Below are 14,909 nucleotides of genomic sequence, written 5' to 3' on the forward strand. Positions count from 1 at the left end.
CAGCCTGTGGCTCACAGCTCCATGTTTAGACTGGCTCCTGTGACCCTCACAGCTAATGCTAATGAGGGATGTCTCGTGTGACCAGACGGCATGAGTCATTTCTGAAAGATTAAAGTTGACTGCGGTTATTCAAATAAGAGCTAAAAAAACCATTAACTAAATGAAAGACCTATAGCCTATTGAGCTCATGTGTATAGTTAAGAAAATATGCATTCATGTGGTTTATTTAGCTACAATAAAACGTTCCGTTTGACCATCTGACTTTAACAGTTGAAAAAAGTTTTTGTTGTGATACTAATTGTGTGCACTATGCTCCATGTCATAAATTGCAATTGGACTAAAAACATTTATCTTATTCCAGGTGAGCTTTAATCTTTCAATGTACTCTAATACCAAAGAGCCTTTACCAATAATCCTGACATTTATTTGTTGCTTCTAAGTTCAAAACAATACTGTATAAGATAGGCTAAACCAACTTTATTCAGATGGGGAAAAGTTAACTGTATAATGCTCCTAATTCTGAACTAAAGACAATTTAGATCACTGTAAATATTCATTTCCACTTACCTCTCAGGGCTTCCGTATTAAATTACTGTTTACCTACATGGTACCGGATTTATGAAATGCCCAGAGCCAGAGAACTTGCTCCATTAAACAGTAATACATTCGTCTTGCTAAATCAAGCCAATCTAATTTGGCTCATTACCAACACAAAAAAACAGAGTCAGGCGTACATTTTCAATAATACATTTTATTCCATTAAAGATTCTTTTTTCTAATTGTACACTGGAATGTTAAGATTCCCCTTCAGTAATTTAGTTAAAAATGCTCAATCTAGTCATTTTCAACCCCACATCCACACTTTGCTAAATCGAAAGTTGGGGAGTACAAATGAAAAAAAAAAAAAAAGCGATAACATAAAAGACAAATGTTATAACTTGAATAATGTTGATGTACTACGAGAATGCAAGTAAAGGATGAGCGGGTGGATGAGCAGGCGGGGTGGGGGTGGGGTGGGGTGGGGTAACAGGATGTGATTCTTCTCTGTGTGTGTGGATAACAAGCCAACACACACCCACTCCGTACAGGATGTTAGATTAAGGGCTTGAAAGTTGTTCCTGGGTTAAGATCAAAGTACTTTTTTCCTACTCCGTGATATCTGAGGGCTGGTCATTGGACTTTAATGGACCGGAGAGAAAAATGGGGTCTATTTATGAGGAGTGGTTGTGTTGGCATTTCCAAAAAAGATAGGAATTCCACAGATGCAGAAGTGTTCATTGGTAGGTAACTTCGCCTGCGTCTGAGAAATCCTCACAAAGTCCTGCTCTTCACTGTCAAATGTCATTATCCGGACAAGTGGTATAAACAATGATAAATCATACAGTAAAAAAATATCAGTTAAAAATTAAAAGAAGAACGATTTTGCTGATGATAACTGCACACAGAGCTAACTGAGAACTAAGTGTCCTCGCAAGAATGAAACAAAAAAGATAATCTAAGGTGAGATATCAAGAGTAAATCACGATAATTTAACGAATAAAGAAAGAAAGGCTTATAATGATTGGGATACAGCTTCAAATCAGCAGTGCCCCCCCCCCCCCCCCCCCCCCCGCAGTCATCCTCTACTTACTCTCAAGTCCTCTTTACAGTTCTGCCTGGCGAACAGCATCGGTTTACTTTTTTTTTTGTGTTTTTTTTCCTGTTTCAATTAACTCTATATATAGATGATCCTCTCTCATACAAACATATAAATACACCACCGCTGCTCTGCTCCACCACAGGAAGAGGCTCTACCGGCGGGCTGATGTAGTCCTGTCGATGTACACAGTCTCTCAAATAGTAGACAGGGTGGGCAGGCAAGAAAATCTTCAATCTTTCTCTGTAGCATAGATTTGGACTTTTTTTTTGTTGGTGATTTTTTTGATTTAGTTGTTTCCTTTGAATTATTTATTATTTTACAGGATTTCGTATTTGTCGACGAGAAAGGAGATTTCTGAAGAGAATCGAACGGAGGTGTCGCCGTCTACGAGGGTCGCTTTGGTAACCTGGGAGACAGGGGGAAAAAAAGAGAGAAAGGAAATTAACAACAAACAGGAAGCAACAACAGCAGGAGCAACAGGAAGTGGTTTATCATAAATAACATTCCTGAGCACAGGCAGGAGAGATGAACTGGTTTTGCATATTTTTACATTTCTTTCCTGTAAGTATACCACTTTAATTTCCAACCTTTTATCCATAATACACTGTTATAATGCACATTTATCTGGCCATTAATTAGCCTCAGGCCAATATAAATGCATTGTTAGATTCGAAAATCAATCAAAATCATTATAATTTGGTTGATAACTTGTTCTGAAGATCTAAGAGGAAATGTACTCTGCCTTTCAACACAGTAGAGCTGCAATAAATTATATTTCTAACGTGCAGTTTTGTAGCTTTGACACTATTGTTTAACCTTTGTCATCTTCCCATCAACTTTGCAATTGTTGTCCTCTCAATATATAAAGCAAATAATATAAATCTTTACCCAAATTAGTTTTACACCTTCTTAGCCAAATTGAATCCGAGTTAGACTATTCTTTTTATAACTGTGGTCATAGTTAATGGTTCACCACAAATAAATAGAGAAGCAATTCAAACGCTTCTTCCTATATACGTACATGAAGGAGGTGGTCAGAATATTAGGAAACCTCCCCAAAGTGATGCAGTCCATTACAACACCACTAACCCTGACCTCAATGTGCTAAACTCTCAGTGGTGAGTGTGAGGGAAACTTCTGAACAATTGGAGTCAGGACTCAGAGAGACACGAGGAGAGCTGGAGCTTTGATGGCAAACACGGTTTGTTTGGAGTTTTGGCCGGAGAATTCACAAGTGATGTCACGGGACACGGGTTGACCACACGGTTGAGATGCCAAATCAATTCTGAAGCACCCTCCTGTAGTTCGAGGTTTGAACTAGTTCAGAGTGTAATAATCAACATTCTTCAATATATAGACTAGCAGCTGAGGACACTGAATCACAGTTGTTGTCGCTTATGGCTCGGGGTCATCTACACCCCGAGAAGGATGTGTTCCAGGTGTCCCACAACAATAACTATCTCTAACCGAGAGTTGCCCGGTCATAAACTGGTAACAACAACAAAATGCTAGGGTGGGCAGCCCCTCCTTAAGGGATATAGCATGCTGCCCAAGGCTGGGCATCTGCGTCAGAGGGCGAAGGAGGACATGCAGGGCTAATTATTCCCTGACAGTTAGAAGAAGCTTCCGGTATCTCACCTGGATGTCGCAGTAGTTGCGTTTGGACACGAAGGTCACGGCGATGGGGAAGAAGTCGTTGGGCTGCCCGGCGATGCTGAACTCCATGCTGCCTGTCTTGTTGTTGGCGTCGATGACAGGTAGGCACCACTCCAGAATGTTCCGCCTGCTGTCGTGTTTGTACTCTCCGTCCAGATCCCCGATTAAAGGAGCGCCCACTCCAGACCTGCAGGAGGACAGGAGCACACAGAGGGGTCAGTAGAAGAAGAAACAGAGCAGGGCTCTCGACTAAGTTTGTTCACCATCCTCCCGGAACCGTCCCGAAATACAATCTAAGCCGTCCCGAAATTAATGTGGACCGTCCCGAATTTAAAATATTAGTTTTTCTATTATCATTAGTTAAAATCATTCAAAGTGACCTTTAACATAAATAAAACATCATACAAATCATTAGATGATAATTCATCAACCTTTTTATTTGAGTAAATCAGTCAATCACATGAACAAAGGCCAAATATATTTAAACAAACACAAACGAGAAAATTCCTCTAATATTGAATCAAATCAAGTCCCATCCAATTAACAAAAAAATCCAACACTCTGTCCTGAAGACAGAACCCAGAGTAACCACTAACCAGGAGGACAGTCTGTAAAACAGTCAGGAGACCTTTACAAACTGCCTCGCCCCCTCGCACACAGACGGGAGAGAGAGATCTCGTCTGGATTGGAAAGCTCGAAAATACATCATAGACGCATGTTGTAGTCTTATTGCATATTAGAAACGGAGTTGGCTAAACTAAAACTGTGATATAATGTTTATGTAGCAATAATACATATGACATATTTTTTAAATGTCTCCAGTACCGATAAAAAGTTAGATAACGTCGGAGCTTAACGTTACCACTGTCTTTAATAATTCCGGCCCGGGCGGAGCCCATTTAATACCGGGGCTCGGTACCCATCCATACATGGGGAGAGGCGCAGCATATTGCTAAGGACTAAATACGATGGAGGGTTCTCATCTCAGCCTTATTACCCATAGGGGATGAAGAGGAGTAAGTAAATAAAGAGGCCGGCGCTCCAGGGTCTGGTTCTGCTATGCATTTTTGTGATTTAACAGTCAAACATTTCAGAATTCCTCCACGGGATACCATTGTCATTTTACATCACTCAACCCGCGAAATACACACACTCAGTACATAGCTAGACCCGCGAATTTGCGGGCCAGGAATTCGCGGGCACAGCCAGCTGTGCGACTGGCTGACAGCCAGCGGCACAGCTGTAGCTACGTACTGTGTGTGTGTGTGTGTGTGTATTTCGCGGGTTGCTAAATGTTTTGTGCAGGTGTTTATGTTGACAAGGAGGTTTAATAACTGTGTGCTAGACAAAAAGTGCAGTCGGTTTCATTTTCATCGCCGTTTGTAGTAGAGTTAGCAGGGTATTTTTATTTTAACTCTCGTCCCAAAATTATTTTTTATCCTCCCCGACACTATTTTTTTCGGCCCCGGGACGACGGGACGTCCTCAAGCCCCAGCATTGAAACAGAGGTGCGAGGATGTTCTGTTGGAATGTATTCACATTCATCAAACCTCACTTTACAAATGCTCTGATATATTTAAAGAAAATAATTGTAAAAAAGAGGCAATTTTATTATTTATATTTCGTTATTTTTAAGAGTTTCAATTCAAATAATTGTATTCACAATAGTTAAAAAGTGAATAAGACAGGAGATATGTGAAATGGAATACCCCAATAAGCCTTAGAATAGGGGCCCAGACTCCAAAACTAAAGTATTTAAAATATATATCACCAACACATCTAGAATTGGAGAGAGTTCATGTTTAATACAGAAACATTACAAGCTAAAAAGATTTAAACTAACCAAAGATACTAAAGAATAAGCAAAGAATAAAAAATAAAAACCTACTACTCATACTTATGTACATTTAATGCTACAGGGATACTTTTACAACTGCTGGCAATATGCCATCGCTTAGCAACTTTAACTTTGATGCATTTACATTTTTTGTGTCATGTCAGATTTAACAAAAAAATAAAATGACTCCCACCTAATGGAAAATAACACCCCCTTCTTTGCTATAAAAAAATAAATATTCAGTCGTTATCGTCATTACCAAATACTTATTGATTTTCTGAATTCAACCCATTTAAAGCTATTCTTTGATATAATGCATGAGTCTTTTTCTATAATAAATCAGCACTTACGGTACAGGGATGCTGATGACCACGTCGTTGAGCTCGAGGCTCTCCTCCTGCAGCTCGTATTCGATGTTCACATCACAGCCAGTGGCGCTCTCTGAAGGCCAGCAGTTTACTGTGGGAGGAACCGGACACTTTTAATATGTCATACGTCACATTAGAGTCTTTATGTACAAACTAGCCTGTCAAAAGGAGACGATGAATAACTGTATGGCTCTACGAGTCCCTCAGGAGAAGCACTCACTGGTTAGAGGTATGAGGGCCTCGTCTGTGGTCTGCAGTCTCCACTTGAGCACACCGACATCGTTGTTGAGAGGGAAGGACTTCTCCGGGTTCTTCAGGCCGATCACCGAGTCAGTTGTGAACAACTTCTTGTCCACGTTGGGATGTGTCTGAGGAGGGAAGAACGGAGACACAGTTAATACGTTATTAAATGTTGTGAAACTAAGAAAAGTTGTATGTGGATGCATGTAAGCATTACGAAAATGAGTTTCGTTACCCATTCCTAAATGAAAGTAGTTTAAAAACTGCAAGACGTTCGTGGTGCTCTTACTCTGAACGCAAACTCGTAACCCCTTTCATTTGAAATGAATCACTCCCTTTATCTTTTGGAATTAGTTTTTTATTTTTATTTTATCAAGCTAGGATTGATAACAAAATGACAATTTTGTAAATTTTTACATGATCCCTTACCAGTGGCGAGGAGTCAGGGCCCTCTAGGCCCTCTGTGAGGGCCTAAGATATTCTAAAAAATAATATTTGAAAAAATAAACATTTTTTTTTAAATTATATTTTTTATATTTCTTTGTTGTTACATTTTTCATTAGTTTTACCAAAATAACTTGATTTAAATTGTATTTAAAATAACATTTCCAAAGAAATAAATCCTTCGAATCTGCCTGTTCAGTTTCTTTTGGAATGTGAAGGGTTAAATGCCGTCTCTGCGAGTACTGTGAAGACGGGAGAGCTTGTTGGTCCCGCTGTAGATTCACAGAGGGCCCGCTATTTTAACTCAATGAGAGAGTAATGTCAAATGACAGTACAATTGACCAATCACATCTTCCCTCTAAATGGGCGGGCTTTATTTTCGCGGAATTTATGACAAGTTCCGCCCGCTGTGAGGTCTATGCAAGTGGTGCAGTGACGCGTCCTTAAACCCGGAAGTAAGCCGCGCTCGGATTCCCTCGACAGAAAGCAATGGGATTTCTCAATAGGATTTTGGAAAATAGCTCAAAATAAGGTCTGTGGAAAACGGTATAAAAGTCACGGCTCGCCACTGTCCCTTACATATAATATAACCTTCATCTTTACCGTCTGTCACATTATTGTCTCAGAATATGTTGAGGATCTTTGGTAAACGTACTTGCAGCTGCAGCCCTTTGTTGTCGTTGTTGTTGATGATGAGGCGGATGCGTCCGCTCTTCTCGTCTGTGACTCGGAGCGTGACCATGCCCAGCAGCTCCATGTTCTGAAGACCGCCGTCACGGCCGCAGGTCAGCGAGATCTTCTCCTCCACACGCAGATGTACGCTGCAGAGGGAAACAAATCCAAACAGACTTCAAGTCATGGACAAACCCCAGAGAAGACTCAGGTAATATTTATGAGATGTGCAATAAAGATAATTTCACAATGAAGAGTTTTAAACCAAAACTCCTGCACATGTAACACATGTATTAGAGTGTGGAGTAAAGAATTCATTTACAAACAGCAAATGGGCTATTAAAAAACCATCAAAGACTATTCAAGGCAAGTACATTATTATTACAAGAGGACATGAGAGGATTCGCTTGTTGGTTCTTAAGAAAAACCTCCCAAATATTGTAGATGGACAACCCTGCATGCATCTAATGTCAATATATTGAATTCCATGTTCAGTTAAAACAATATAATAATTGTATAATAGTACATGAAACATAACACTTCTTCATTATTTGAATTGAAAACTGCTTAACGAAAAGATTGGTGTCAGTATGACAAAAAGCAGCTCTTGTTGCATTCAAGTCCATATCATTAATCACTTTCGATTGTCAATATATGAACTTTTCGACTCTTGGTTTGCTATAACTTAAACAGATTCTTTGTAAAAGACATTTGACGTTCATGCTATCCCTCTTTTCAGCCCCCATGCAGCTCCTACAGTGTGCAGCTAAAGCAGCTAAAAAGGGGATTACTTCAGGTAACTCATCCAGATCCTGAGGCTGATCTGGCTCTTAAATTGTCTAGCTTCCAAACGTATTATCAGCTAACTTACTAAGCAACCAATCCATGTAGCTTAAGTAGCTAAAGTACAGCTAACTGGCTGATGTATCTTACCTACGGTATGGTTGCTTTGTAAATTCAGCTGAAATGTTTAAACCGACAAGCTTGTTTGTATCCTGGAGCCGATAATCCCCCAAAAATATAATAATAGACATTCTAAATATGTGATATATGATTTCAAAGTCAAGTCAATGTTTTGGCTGAAGCACAGCGACTACCGAGTGTGAAAACAGGATACTGACTGCAGTTCCCTAAACATCCATCAGTGTCCACAGGGGTTATTTGAAGGTTCTACATAGCACCTTGAAATAACTTATGGCGCATTTCCACTGCAGCGCGTAGCACGCTTTAAGCGTGCCGTGCCAAACCCGGCCCGTTTTTTGTTGCGTTTCCACTAGGGGTAGTTCCGGCTAGCGGGTACTGTTTCACAGTTTTTCTGAACCTCCAAAATCGTGGTTCTTTCCGTGCCAACAACCGGGCTGAGTCGGGCTGAGTATGCTAAACTAGAGAGAGAATCGCTGGCAAGGGGGCTACAACTACAACAAGATGAGCATATTTTACCGTGATTTAATTGTAATACACGTTTCAAAATGATGCAGAAGTAACAACATACCGGTTAGTAAAAACCATGCTTCGACAAGTCTGCAGACAGACGGCAGGCGAAAAACCTTTTAAAATGCGTGTTTTCTGAATGGAGATCGGCTAAGCTAACGCTTTATATGCTCCGACCGTCCACACTCACAACAACGGCCTATACAGACATAAATAAAGCAGCGACTGTATTCGCCATGACACAGACAGTCTGTGGTTTGTACTTGTTTAACTTTTGTCTAGTTTCCGAACAGATGTGAGGAGCTGCGAGCTCTGAGGGCTAATAGCTAACGGCTGATGTTGTTTTTCTGTTGTTCTCATTGAAGATGACGTCACGGCTCCACCTACACTGCATTACTATAGTTTCTACCCCTGGTACTAAACTGTAATGGAAACGCAACATTAAGTGAGCCTGGCCTACCAAGGCCTAACTATACCGTACTAAGCCGTGCGAGGCCCTGCAGTGGAAATGCACCATAATGGCGCATTTCAGAGCTGAAGCCACTTCTATGTCTATGACAAAGTCTTGACTATTTTATCTGTTTTTAGAATAAAGCTTTGAGGCACTTGCAAAAACGAACAATTGCAGAGTAATAAACAATATATATATAATTAGTCATAAAGGTTGCGGTGAGTCTTTACCCCTCCACATTGACTGGTGGCGGCAGAGCTTTAGATACATCGGAGCCTCTCTTCCCTGAGGTTGGCATGATGGTTTCACCCTCGGACTTGAGCTTGTCAACAAAGTTGTCCACCTCCTTCCCTTTAGCGCCCAGTTTCAGAGCCTTGCTGGGTCCACTTTGTCTGGAAAAAGAAAAAACATCACAACAGGGTTTTCAACAACTAAAAACAGAATCAACCATTGAACATTCAAAAGCCTGTAAACAGCAATGAAACCCAATACTAGTTACCTTATGCTTCAACAGCTAGAGGGCATTTCCACATTGCTTTATTATGTGTTGGTACTTCCGGTTAAAGCGTAATTACTATTACTTCGCCAGCGTTGTCAACATTTACTTACCAAACTTTTTTTTGTTGTTATTAAGCTTTTGAATGTGTGTCTGAGTTTATCCAAATAAAGCATTCTTGAGAATATATTTATTAGCAATGTTTGGAGCTGTAAAAAGAGGTGGTCTGCCTAAAGAAAGCACTTTTCAACAAAATGTTTGAATGTTTTACATGGGTAGTTAATGTAAACTAGATGAGGTTGATAGATCACGATGGTTTGTAGCTTGTAAAGAAGATGGCTAACGTTTGCTGGCTTGTTAGATAGATAGATATATGGCTAGAAAGCTAATGTTTGCTAGTTAGCTAAAGTTTGCTATCTTAATAGCTCACTGACAGGTTAATTTAATCTCAATGTGTTCAAAAAATGTCAACACTGTGGACTGTGAGGGTTTATTATCTGTCGACGTGAGCGTTAGTTAACAGTCTGAGCGGCTGATATGCTTTGTTACTTTTTGTAGCTCCTCATTGAGCCTTCGACACCAAAAGACACTACAGAGTTATTTAAAAGTGTCCTCATATAGCTTTTGGGCAATTTTACAGCCGACGGATGTGGTCATGTAGACCATTCCATCACTGCAGTGTAACTGTAAATGATCCAAATACATGTGTTATTGTTAACAATCCTGCATGTGCTAAATTGAAATTACTTACACATATGCGTTTGAACAGGAAGTGGGGAAAGGGGCAGGGCTTCATAAAGTGAATGGCAAAACCAGACGTATTTCTTGGAGTGGTACCTGGCGGTGGCTGGTGTGATCTTGGGCTTCTCGGGCTCCACGATGGTGTCTGTGATGATGGACCCTGAGGACATGCTGGTCATGCCGGGTGCGCTGCCGAAGCCTCCGTAGGTCGACACCTTCTTTCCAGAGCGCTCAGCGTCCCTCCTGGCCTGCTGCAGCTCCTTGGCCTTTCTCCTCATCTCTGCCTTAGCCTCTCTTTCCTGGGTCTGTGGATAAAAAACAAAAATATTTTCTGTTTTTATAAACAATATAACAGTTATACACAGAAAGAAACACATGGTTTTCATTTGTGTTTTGATTGCTGAAAACCTGTGCCGTGTTGTGAATACATTTTCAACTAATGGATAGAAACGGTAAACTCATCTACCATGTGATACAATGCACACTTTGTATAAGATGTAAAAGCACATTGCTGACAAGACAGCCCCATGGAGATGATTAAAATGTGTCTTGTCTAATAAACCTGACGGATGCAACAGTGTGACCTCACCTCTCTGACAGCCCGGAAAACCTTCTCCTCGTGGGAATCCATCTCTGTGAAGGTGCGGATCTGAGCCAGGTTGACGTTCTCTCTGTAGCCTAGTGCAACGATCTCATCGAAGGCAAAGATCAGGTCGAAACAGTGATCTGATATTTCGCTCTCCTCTAGCACACGACAGTATTCTGGGATCTGGAAGGGGAAGGAGGAACAAGTTAAATCAGACAATTAAAGAAAAGTAAGCATTTTGAGATTAAGTGAAAGCACAAGTGGCACGGGTCAGTAATCATTTCTACATGAGTCTTGGCTAAAAGCATGACTGCTGACAAATCCACTGAACACTAGTTGCTGTACAGTATTAAAAAAGGCAGTGCTGGATGTTCAAAACTCTGTGTATTATTACAGAGGTCAGGCCCCGAGTATAATTGTGGTATTGATTTATGAGTTTATGCTAATGGCCTCGATCATTTGAACATTATAAACTTATCTCACTAGATATGGATATGACCTAGATCATTCTTGTTTAACTTCATTGCGTTCACATCTGTGTTTGTTTATATAACAGTTTAATTAACAACTTAGCCATCAGGATACCAGAATATTCCACAGGGTTTTTCTTATTAAAATCATATTGAGCATTACACAGACATTGCATAGTTTTGTTCAAATAGCCTGAGGGTTCATTTGACTTTATAATAGTGTGGTTTTTACTATTTGTTGTTTTCCTTAAAGGTAGGGTATGTAAGTTTGAGAAACTGGCTCGAGATACACTTTTTGTTATATTCCATGGAATGCTCTTAACATCCCGATAGCAATGAATATCTGAAGTGTTTTGAAAAAAAAATCCATTAAAAAAATGTCATCTGTGGAAGCCGTAGTACTGTAAAAAGCACGACCAACCATTTTAGCCGGCCCGGCTAAAATAACTGGATGGCCTACCTGCCTGTCAGCCTTCCATCTGTGAACAAACTTATCTCGTGCCCTCATTGGTTATGTGCGCGTTCGTGTGTCTTGGAGGAGGGGCTCTGTAAGTAAGTGGCAGGTTTTTTCCGGCTGTGTATTTTCTAATTCTAGCGCACTCGAGCTGGTTTCTCCATAATTACCTACCCCACCTTTAATTAAGGAAATTGTAGTATTTTCTCAATTCCCAATTCAAATGTATCTGTATGCAATACATGATTTAATTATGAAATATTATGCTTGGTATTTCAAGACTACTTTTCTAAAGAAAATGCAATACGAACATAAATCCTGAAAATCAACCCACAATGGGTTTTAGTACTAAAAAAAAATATATATATATATATATATATATATATATATATATATATATATATATATATATATTCAATTTCCTGCTTGCTTTTATCCAAAACATAAAAAGGGCAATAACATAAATGAAATAGTTAAAATAAACCAGCGGTGTGATATTTCTTGAAAATCAATAACATTTACTATAAAATACAGGAACCAAAGCAGTGCAGGATTATTGTGATAAATAATACATTTTGGTTTTAAAAAAGATTCACTTATTAGCTTTTAAGTCGCTTTATGAGTTGTGGTCATACTGTTTTCTCTGATGATACTTTAAAATTATTATATATATGATTAATATAACTACTTATTTTCCATATAATATTCTCCTAATTCAATGCTTTTTGAGATATGATATAAAAGACCCAATGTTGAACATGACTTTGCCTAAAATGTGAACATAATTTTCTGGTCTTTAGTTTATTTTGTGTATGTATGTGTATTATATTTCAGCTAAAATTAAGAAAAAATTGAATGGTTCATAAATGGTTGTACTTAGGAATTTATAATGGGGTATTAAAGAAGCAAACAGTAATCCATTATGTTGGTTTTAAGCTTCATATGTACATAGTGTTGGATTTTCAAATGCATACTCCTACATATAACGCCATGAATGCACACTGGGATGCTGAGGATGGCTATAGTACATGCTAAAATAACTCAAAGGAGAAAAACAAGAACCTGGCTGACAGCTTTCAGTAATTTGATGTGTGATACAGAAAGGGATCATTAAAGCAATTGCCATTCTCCACACTGCAATGTGTCATGTTACCTGTATATCCTCTTAATGAACATCATTCCTAGGCATAGGCAGAAACAGCTGCATGTTTCCTTACCACGCGGGAGAAGAGTCTGAGGGTCTCCAGGTCCTCCAGGATGTTGCTGTTCTTGGTGGTGATGAGGACCATGTAGAGTTTTTCCAAGGGCTGGTACACATAGCGAACACTGTCTGTTTCCACAAAGGTGTGCTGCTTGCCCGTGTTCATCAGTTTAGGGAATGCAGCCAGGAGACCCTCAATGCGTGTCCGGGTCATTTCCACAAACTGCCGCGATACGATGGCCTTGCCGGCCTTGGTGCACACCGCCGCTGCCAACAGCACCTGGAGGTGGAGAAAAAACAGACTGTTGTAGTACCTGCAGTGCTTCAGTTTTATTATTAATAAAAACACATTGTACATGCATACTTTATTTGAGCATGGAACTGTTAGCTCAAGGCAAAGGTAAGTCATGGGGATACATTAACTTTACTGTGCAAATGATACAGTTCCTCTTTCCTTTAACCCAAATTCTAATAATGTAAGCCTCTGTCTAGGGAGAGCACATCTTAGCAAGTCGAACATCATTAAATGAAATGTTTTCTTAAGACACATTTGTGTTTAAAATGTAGCCAATCCACCCTCTCACCAGAGGTCCTACTTTATTATTTGTTTGCACTGCTTGAGGCGACCTACTGCGTTAGGTTTTTTGTGGAAGAAGACTGTAGTTGCTGCATGGCAACTAGCTATACAACATGGCATTTTATTAAAACAATTACTACAACATGTCCCAAATGTGACATTGTTTATAATGAATTCAGAAAAGATAAGGTTTTGTTAACAATGTTTGTATGTCTGACAAGAAACCAACGGACCAACAATTCTAAAGGGGTCTGGTGAGGCTTTCTCAACACACTAGACTAGGAACACAGCAGTGTTGACCGGTACCATTCGTTTCCAATAAATTAACTAGTGGTTTTAAAAGACACTAAGTAGATTACTCAATTACTGTACTCAATTACAATTTTGAGGAATTTGTACTTACTAAAGTATTTCAATTTTGTGCTACTTTGTACTTCTAGCCCATTTCATTTGAGAGGTATATCGTGTACTTTTACTCTACTACATACCTTTAGCTACTTTGCAGAATTAGGAATAATGATGTCAAATATAATCAACCCTTAAATAAGACTTAAGTTACACCAGGAGGAGTAAATTCACAAGCTACCCTGCAGTATACAAAGTCATTAAAACAAGCTGCACCTTTACTAGCTGTGACAAACACTTAAATGCGTAAATGATATATACTTTTGTTCCTTTACTTGAGTTACATTTTGAATGCGGGACTTTATGCAGGATTGTGACATTCAGTGTATTTCTACATTTACTGAAGTACAAGATCTGAGTACTTCTAACACCCGAAAATAACTTGCATAAAACTGTAAGTGAAGGTTCATTAAATTAAGCGTAATATGAGTACACTGTAAATTTCACTTAGGGAAATGAGGGAAGGAACTGTATGTATTCCTCGTTGACAAGGGCTGAAGTTAGAAATGAAAGATACCGACTGCAACGGATCTGAACTTGATGCAGACAACCAACAACTGAGGTTATCGTTGACAGCCCTTTATACATGCTGTAACAACATGTTAGTAAACATGATCATGTATATATGGATTAAGATAACTCAATGACATTATACCGTGTTGCATGGCTTTAGACATAATGACAGCAGGTAATGTTAGCTCGGGATAGGCTAGTGACAGGAGCTAACGCTAGCGCTAGCTTGTCAGGCTAGTTAACGTCAGCAATGTCTGCACACTCTGAATCAACTACTGACCTAAAATATGACTCTGTATAATGAAACGACGATTCATTTAGTTAATTTAAAGACATTAATATGAAGTTAGTATTGTCAGAGCAGTGGAAACCAACGTGTGGTTTTCCTGTTATTTCGCTCTTGGACAGGCTAGCTAACTGATACCCAGGTTTAGCTAGTTGCAGGTTAGCCAGTGTTATGATCATTGCTAGGCCCGATGAAAGCCAGGGAAAGCCCGGATATTAGACTGTCACTCACCATTTTGGTCTCTCTCTATGGAACGACGATCTTCCGTCTCTCGTGTTTCTTGATTTGGTGATTTCTAGTCAGTCTGGAATAGAAAGGTGCGAATGTACAGCTGACTTCAAGTTGTGTGATTGTTAGCTAGCTAGCGTCAATATGGCAGCAGGACAGAGCCACGTCTCCACCGGAAGAGCAGCGGTAGAACTGCCCACCGTGGAAACCAGTG

General features: G+C 39.6%; 1 protein-coding gene across 1 annotated transcript; it reads right to left on the reverse strand.

Annotated features, from left to right (window-relative positions):
• Positions 1-731: 731 nt before the first annotated feature.
• Positions 732-14,909, reverse strand: arcn1b (archain 1b). Its single transcript, XM_079678749.1, has 10 exons — positions 14,699-14,909; positions 12,703-12,966; positions 10,565-10,744; positions 10,072-10,280; positions 8,969-9,130; positions 6,840-7,005; positions 5,721-5,868; positions 5,483-5,591; positions 3,278-3,482; positions 732-2,045 (listed from the first exon to the last, which is right to left on the reverse strand). The coding sequence occupies exons 1-10, from the start codon at positions 14,699-14,701 to the stop codon at positions 1,956-1,958; spliced, it is 1,536 nt and encodes a 511-aa protein (XP_079534875.1). The 5' UTR covers positions 14,702-14,909; the 3' UTR covers positions 732-1,955.

The sequence above is a fragment of the Notothenia rossii genome (genome assembly GCF_949606895.1).
Source record: "Notothenia rossii genome assembly, chromosome: 4".
NCBI classification, from domain to species: domain Eukaryota; kingdom Metazoa; phylum Chordata; class Actinopteri; order Perciformes; family Nototheniidae; genus Notothenia; species Notothenia rossii.